Source organism: Perca fluviatilis, chromosome 23 (assembly GCF_010015445.1).
Source record: "Perca fluviatilis chromosome 23, GENO_Pfluv_1.0, whole genome shotgun sequence".
NCBI classification, from domain to species: Eukaryota; Metazoa; Chordata; class Actinopteri; order Perciformes; family Percidae; genus Perca; species Perca fluviatilis.
The window spans coordinates 26,162,942-26,171,360 of NC_053134.1; the positions used below are offsets into that span (position 1 = coordinate 26,162,942).

An 8,419-nucleotide genomic window follows, 5' to 3' on the forward strand; every position below is an offset into this window, starting at 1 on the left:
ATGTTAAACTAAAAGGATCTTACTCTTTAACTAAAAGCTCTATCTCTGTAGGGATCCATCCCATAATGTTGTCACACACTGAGAATAATAATCTGAGTCTGTCAGCGGCAAAAACAGAACTTTTAGTGGATGCTAACAGACGCTGAACATCTGTCCCGTAGGGTTATATTGCAGTCCGGTTCACGGCTGCTGGTTACACCGTTCATGCTTAATACTGGACCAGTTTGAATTTTTTTAGTCAACTAGACACCGTGGCATGAGAAATAGAGTCCAGGTTGAAAAATACCAAAATGCCCCTTTTAAAGGCCAACTGTACTTCGGTTTAAAGTGAATGAATTGTCCTGCTTGGGATTAAACTGTGTGGTGTGCAAATCCAAATAAAGACAGTTGGAGAGCCTTTCCAACAGCGTAGGATACATATGATATATGATACATTTGAGCAATCACTGGCACAAGGAAATAATACAAAATAGTATCAAATATAACATTTGAAATACTTTGGCAATATATGATGAGCAATAAACAAACAGAAGCTGTTCTCAGCGCGACATGAGGAGCGTTGCTGAGAGAACCACGTGTCATGTGTCACTGTGTGTGTGGTACGACATCTGTCCACAGAGAGGTCAAAGGTCAGCTCCGTAACAGAGCCCGTGGAACAACGACCCACAGAACATTCGGTTGGAACTGTGAGAGTGAAGGTTCCTTCGGGTGAATATTTTTTTTTTTGTTGTTGACAAAAATAATCTCTAAAGAACCACTTACTCACTTTCAACCACACGTCATGGTCTTCCATCAGCAGATACATGTGACATGAGGACGGAACCTTCTCATTCATGTCAAAACAAGAACTGTGTGTATGACATCATCATGACATCACATGTCACAGCTGTGGGGACCCTGGACAAGACAGTGAATGAAGCGCCCTCCACCCCCACCCCCGCATACAGTGTACAGTACAACCACCAGTTCTTGAGCAAGGCTGCGAGATGTGATTGAAAGCTCTGGAAAAAAAGCTAAGTTGACATTGCGATTCAGAGTCAAACTATTTCATTGTTCTCAATAATTATGATCATTCCTATCAATTATTAGGAATAAACAATCCACTGCCTTGCCTACAGCTAAATTGACTGAACCTTTTTTATTTCCCACAATGCTCCACTCAGAGCTGACCTTCAGGTGGCACGGTGACAGCTGTCTGGAGTTCATTAGAGACGCAGCTAGACGCATGTTAGCCACATGGTTAGCGGTTTGAAAGTGAAAGATGGCAATGACATCATGACTTCACGTAAACATACACGCCCACTTTCTAAAGCCAAGTGGCGTGTTATCTGTACGCGTTTTCAGCTATCCTATGAATGTATGTCTACGCCGTATCCAGCGGACGGGTTGCAGACTGATCTCAATAAGTGGCGTATGTATGACACGCCATGCCATCTTGGCGCGTTATCAAGACGCATAATCACTTTTCGGACAGTTGGGTTTAGGAAAAGAAGAAAGCTACGGTTGGGTTTAGGAAACGTGACACGCGGGACCCGATCCCCGGTCTCCTGGGTGGATTTTCACCCTTTCATACTACTCGCTACGGTGTAAATTGCCACGCAAACACAAGGTAATGTAAGTCAATGGAGGCCAAACGGCGTTGATAAACACGCTAAAAAGCCAGTATTAGTCCTTCCAGAGTTTTTTTGTGATTGTTGCGGGCAAAAATCCTTGATTATGCGGCACGTTTTCTTAAAAAATGCGATGGAATATGCGGGATATTTATGCAATTTTATGCGATGAAATTGCGGGACTGACTTGATGACGTTCACGTTGCGTAATTACATCACTTCATAACGTTCCCAACAGGGGAAATGGCTGCTCTTGTGTGAAGTAAACGCAACATTTTTCAACTTTCTGCTAAGATATATGTGACTTTTTTGCAACAAAAATGCGGAGATTATGAAATCATGCAAGCCCCGCATATTTTGCGCGGAAATCGGCAATTTATGCGGCGAAAGTGCAGCGTATTTTAAAAAATGTAGCCCCCACATAAATATGCGGACTTTGGCTGATTTTGCATTGAATTATGCGATTGCATGATCACATTTTTTCTGGAGAGACATTATGCGTGTTGATAACACGCCAAAATGGCATACGAATTGGCGTGTCATACATACGCCACTTCATGAGATCAGTCTGCAGTGGGACATTATTAAGAGACAAGACGGCGACAGCCTGACCTGTATCAGCTGCATGTCACCGTTTTAGATTCAGAAATAAGGAAAAACAATATGCAACAAATGCAGCAAGACTTAGGATTGTTTAGCAATTTGTTGCGTCAGGACCCTTCAAGGATGTTAGCCAAATGTACAATAATGGACCCGTGTTTCTCTAATGGGAGCTACACAGTTCTGACCTTTACAATAGATCCAGGACATCCAGGCTATTAATCCCTAATCTTAACTCGGGTACGCTCCTTTATGCTCCTCGTCAGTCCGAGCCTCAGCAGTCCCCCCCCCACTGCTCAGAAAGGCACAACCTCTGACCTGCATGCACTATACACCGCAATGCACCGAGTTCAGTCAGCTCTAAAATAATAGGCACTAAAATAAGTTCAGACCCCTCTGACCCCTATTGCACAATGTCTTCACTATACATCTTCTTTATATACTTATCTAATATACTTTGACCAGCCATGTTTACGAGACACAACGTTACTGAAAAGCTGATGGAGGACAGTGGTCATGCCATGATATGCTGTCGTTCAGACTGCTGTTAACACTGTCTGGAATCTGGAATCACCCAGCAGCACCTGGATGCACATTTCACCTCATCACTATGTAAACGTCTACACACACTCTGAGAAAGGAGGATCTGAAACGCAACTTGTTGGATTCAGCATGTGTGGCACTTTCATTTTTACTTTGTTTTTTTTCAAATCCAAACTTGTAATAGCACAGTCCAACTTTTTTAGTCTGATTATTTGTTCTTACCCAAAGTCAGACAAATGCGTCACCGCTGTGCAGACAGGTCTGGGACCTGTTCAGCCTAGCTTAGCATAAAGACTGGAGTTCCAACAGAGCTCTGTCATGACAGGACAGAACCTTTGAGCTGCTGCATGCAAACAAACACTCAACAGGTCCTCTGACTCATTGCCTTACAATACGACCCAAATGAGCGTTTGGCGATCCGTTTGTCAGTGCCTTCAACAACGCATAAGACCAGTGCAAAAAATCGGGGGGGAAATGTCATTTTCTCTGATCTGCCACCTCCGTGATAACGATTTGGATTAAGTACAAGCATTGGCTGTTGGCAATCTCCAGAATCAAAGTCCCACACATTGGACACCCAAAACAGTTTAGTGGCGCAATAGCATGCAGCTTTACTTCTGCCTCTCCTTCCTGAAGAGGACAATGAAGAGGTGGCACTACCTCCCGTTCCAACCTTAACCAAAAATATCTCAGTCACAGTTCCTAAATGTGTTGAACAAACAAGATACAACATGTACTTTATAAAGTATTGGATTTGTTGGGCCCGTTTCTCAACGTATGACTACATTAAACTCTCAAATTTGGAAGGAACTCTGATTGATATATATATATACACACACACATACATATACATATATATATATATATATATATATACATATATATATATATATATATACACATATATATATATATATTTATATATATATATATATATATATATACACACACACATACATATACATATATATATATATATATATATATATACATATATATATATATATATATATATTTATATATATATATATATATTTATATATATATATATATATATATATATATATCTCACAGACATTCATTTAGAGTTATGTTTGTGTCCACCTGATGAATGGAAGTCCAATATTCTCTCTCTTTTAGCTCTAGTTTTGGTCTCCACCAGGTCCTGAGGGAGATCTCTGTCTCTTCAGCTACTCTGAGTTCCCCAGCTAGTCTCTTACTGTGTCTGTCTGCTGTTTGCTGCTGAACAGGTAGAGTACAAGTGGGTTCACAAGATCTGCCAAGCTCACAAATCACTTGTCACTTGTCCCTGCGGACATGTCAATGCACCACAGCTAGCATGTAGCTGGCTCACTGGCAAACGCCATGTTAAGAAGCAACCTTCTCTAACAGTGTATGTGAGGTACATGGCGATGGAGCACTTTGTTCCTCTTTCTGTAATATGTGATCTTGGAGGTATAGGACATATAACAGACAATGATGATCATCTCTAAAGACATGTAAGCACAATATTTTTTTACCATCACTAGGTTCTTTCACCTTTTTACTGATTTTTCTTAAAGAAAAAAGGGATTCCATATCTTATGAAGTCCTAGGACTGATGTAAATATTTATAGTCTTACTTAAAGGTGCTCTAAGCGATGTGACGCGTTTTTTTAGGCTACAACATTTTTTCATTTTCAGCAAACATCTCCTCACTATCTGCTAGCTGCCTGTCCCCTGAACACACTGTAAAAAAACGTGGTCTCTGTAGACAGCCCAGGCTCCACAAACGCCAACAAAAACAAACTGGCCAACCTGCACCACCAAACATAACAAACTGTTCCAGCCAATAACCGAGAAGAAAGAGTTGGGTGTTGGGGTGTTAGTGCCATGAATGTATAAGTGGGCAGAAGGGAGGGGACGGGATGAGGGAGGGGCGAGCTTGACAACACTTCGAACGTCAACAAGAAGTGACGTCACCCAACATCGCTTAGAGCACCTTTAAGTCCCAGGTGAGGTGAAACAGGTGAGTCTGCTGAGCTGATTTGTATACTGGGTATGAGCTTTTAGCTAAGAAGAAACACCGTAGGCTCATGAATGAATAAATGGATGTTTCTTTGAGAAACTGAGAGCTGGGCCCAGAGAAAATGAGAGCTGTCAGCAGCCAGTGATCTTTTCGGACTCATGATCCCAGAAGTGAGAGGAGAAGTAGTAAAAGAGTAGCACAAAGCCAGTGGTCCCGACAGAAAGGGCTGCTGGCCAGGGCTCCGATTGAAAAGGGCGGTAGAAAACCTGTTTGTCGTGGCACTGTTGGATCTTTACACATGGTCCGCAGACAACACTGCCATTGATAGAAAAGACTGGTGCACAGACACTGGGGGGGGGGGATTCTTCAAATGGCACTTTACGTCCCAACACGACACAAAGTCCAGCTGCTGTCTCTCTGTGCTGCGTTCGAGTGCAGCCGGTGGAACTCGCAGACTGAAAACATACAACTAAACAAGGTCCAATGCACTACAGCGTGTTGTCCGTTTGTTGAAGGCTATTGCAGGTGTTGGGTTGACCGTAGCACCAGTAGGCTGGTCTGAAAAGGGAGCGCTGTAACTGCTGGTGCAGATTGATGCGTTCCAGACATTGTCCAGAAATTGGAAAAATCCATTTTCATGTTATATATAAAATGTCATCAGCCCCAAAAGCCTCAGAAAGATTACTCAGCTCCAAGGTTTCAGACATGCAGTTATCATTCGACGCAGCAATATACCCTGTTAACAAAAGCTTCTTAGCCTTTAATAATACATCTATAGAATCTTTTTTTTGTTTGCATCACACGATATCCATCATAAGCCCAATGTAGTTTTTGGTTGAACACGGCTGGTCATGGCTGGATTACTGAAGTAGTTTGGTAATATGCACCACTAAATGGCCAGGGCCCTCAGGCAGCTCCTGTATTTATATCCAGTTATGGTGCCCATTTATAGATGGGCCCTACATAAAAATTTAATATAGCTGCAATTACGTGCTCATTAGACGGCCACAGCTCATTCTTACCACGTGGCGCCGTGGCTGCTGATCTGCGTCCAGGTATACAGTTGACGTTTGTCGACGTCTCTTTACAACTTAACAATGAATGTAAAAATAAAAAATAAAAAAAAGGTACAGTTGCATAACCGGCTGTTAATCGGTGAAGGAGTTGGCACTGGTGATGAATCCCAGGCAGCCCTTGATATAACCAAGTACTAAAAGCAGCTGCCCTGGGGCCCCGCAGACACCAAAGGGGCCCCCAATTAGGACATTACAATAGCTTTTTAACAGTCTTTGGGCTCCTCTCTTTATAAGTCTTTATAGTTTGGGTGTATGCTTTTATATTTTGCACATGACATAAAAACACATGATGAATAAAGGCTCAGTTAATTTTTTTTTTTGGGGGGGGGGGGTGGAATTAGTCTCTTTTTGGATTTAAAAAATATATATATTTATCTTGTATGTTGTAAAACAACCTCTCTTTAATGATGGATGTGATTGGGGGCCCATCTATCTCTGACCACTAGAGGTAACTGAGAAATGTGTATTTTTGCAATATGGGTGAATTTGTTTTGTACCTAGTAATATAACTGTATGTATCCAGAGCCGCTATCTGGAAGCAGGAGCTGCACGGGTTTGTAATTTGGACCAAATTTGAATTTTACCATTCCCAGCTGTGTCTGGAACGCAACACGAATTCCCCACTTTCCCGCCACCACACAGGCAGGCGGCTCCCGGTCTTCTGCCCAGGGCCGGGCTCTACGACTGGGTCACGGCCAGGGTGTTGACGTATCCGTGCGGGCACATGTCGTTCTCGGACACGCAGTGGGAGAACTGGGCCGGGTTGCCGCCACCGGCCAGCCTCCGGACCCCCCGCACCGCCACACACTGCTCCACCAGCTCCAGCAACTTACACGCCAAGAAGAAGATGTTTTTGAGCATGAACACGGACACCGGCATCCTGTAGACGTAGACCTGGAAACAGCGCACTACCAGCAGGGGCGCGTTGACCAGCAGGCCCGTGGAGAAGCGGGCCCACAGCCAGCGGCAGCGCAGCTCCGCCGCCGTCAGCTCGTAGAGCCAGACCACCGGCACGGCCAGCGCCACGAAGTACACCGAGATCACGGTGTACTTGAGGTACGCGGCGGGGATCTCGTTCCTCAGCAGCATCTCCACCAGCGTGAAGCTGTCCAGCAGGTCCAGGCAGGTGCTCATGAAGCAGCCGTGGGAGCGGTGCCGCGTCGCCCCGTTCAGATCCTCGATGATGGAGTTGATGAGGCAGAAGAGCAGCGGCGCGGACAGCAGCATGACGATCTTGAAGCCGGTCACTCCGCACGGAACCTTGAGCTCGATCAGGTCCAGGATGGACGTCTCCAGGATGAGCACTACCTTCGGAGTGCAGGCGATGACGTATATAAGCCAGGCCAGGTAGGCGTAGGTGAACTCCCCGAGGCTGCAGCCGAACATGGAGCTCTTCTGGTGGAACCCGCAGGCCCGCTCTCGCTTGCTCCGCGCGTTCTTCACGAAGAAGATGCCCCAGCCCGAGATCACCACCAGGTCCGTGGCGATCCACGAGCACCAGTACAGGTCGGTGAATATGATGAGGTAGAAATCCAGGACGCCGCCCTGGAAGACGAGCAGAAGGAAGCAGAGCGCCTTGTACAGCAGGCTCCTCTTGGAGCGGTGCGCCAGCAGCGGAGCGCTCTGCATCAGCTCCCCCGATGTCATGATGCAGGCGGCGGAGACCAGGGGCTGGATGCTGCCGCTCTCCTCCGGAAGGATGCTGCCGCTGGTGGTCTGGGTGTCCCGCCTCCCGCTTAGCTGCACGGCTTCCGGAGAAGAGGAGACGGGGGAGTCTGGGCAATAGCTCGCTTCGGCTCGGAGATAATCTGCCTTCGGATTGTCTTTCCCAGTTTCTGAGAGCATTGTATTTGTGCGGTCGCCTCCCTTTCTCCCCCTTTTTCTTACTTCCTGATGATTTTAAAGGAGAAGAAAAAAAGAGACATGCGCAAAGGAAGGCATGGAGTCTGATGGAATGGACTACAGCTGATTTCATCCATCCGATTCTGTATATAGGGCTAACTGCTAATTTGTCATGTAGCCTATTTAATTCTCAATAAAATAGCCTATTTAGTCTTTAAAAATAAATAATAAAGCTATTCAATTTATAACAAAATACATGATCAAATGATTTTGTATCCACTTGTCACATTGTAGCCTACATGTTTGAATTCTTTGTTTTTTAACTATAAGGTAGCATAAATACATCTAGAGAATATACAGAATGTGTTATTATGTACTAATGTTGCTATAAGTTGTGTCAGGGGCCACATCACCCGCTTAGGGGCCTTGGGACATACATGAATTCCTCCCACTATGTGTACAGTTAGTGTATGCTAGAGTGCTAACTGCTAGTCCTGTGTAATCCCATTGTTTCAGGAATATGCAACGTTTAAACACAAACCGAGATACCCATGGTACCCAAGCCCGGAGCTCAAAATCGGGTAGATCCACCTCAAGGTCCATATTATGTCACCTGAAATACATTTTCAATTCAATTAGCTCAAACCAGTTTACTGTGACGCAGCAGAACAAGGTGAAAACGCAATATTGACATGTTATCGCTGCACATAGCTGCCACAGTAAACAGCCTGGCAAACCGT

At 44.7% G+C, this 8,419-nt stretch overlaps 1 protein-coding gene across 1 annotated transcript; it reads right to left on the bottom strand.

Moving 5' to 3' along the window:
• Positions 1-6,167: 6,167 nt before the first annotated feature.
• tmem121b (transmembrane protein 121B) lies at positions 6,168-8,312 on the bottom strand. Its single transcript, XM_039791793.1, has one exon. It carries the CDS (start codon positions 7,680-7,682, stop codon positions 6,516-6,518), a length of 1,167 nt encoding a protein of 388 aa, XP_039647727.1. The 5' UTR covers positions 7,683-8,312; the 3' UTR covers positions 6,168-6,515.
• Between the last annotated feature and the right edge of the window lie 107 nt (positions 8,313-8,419).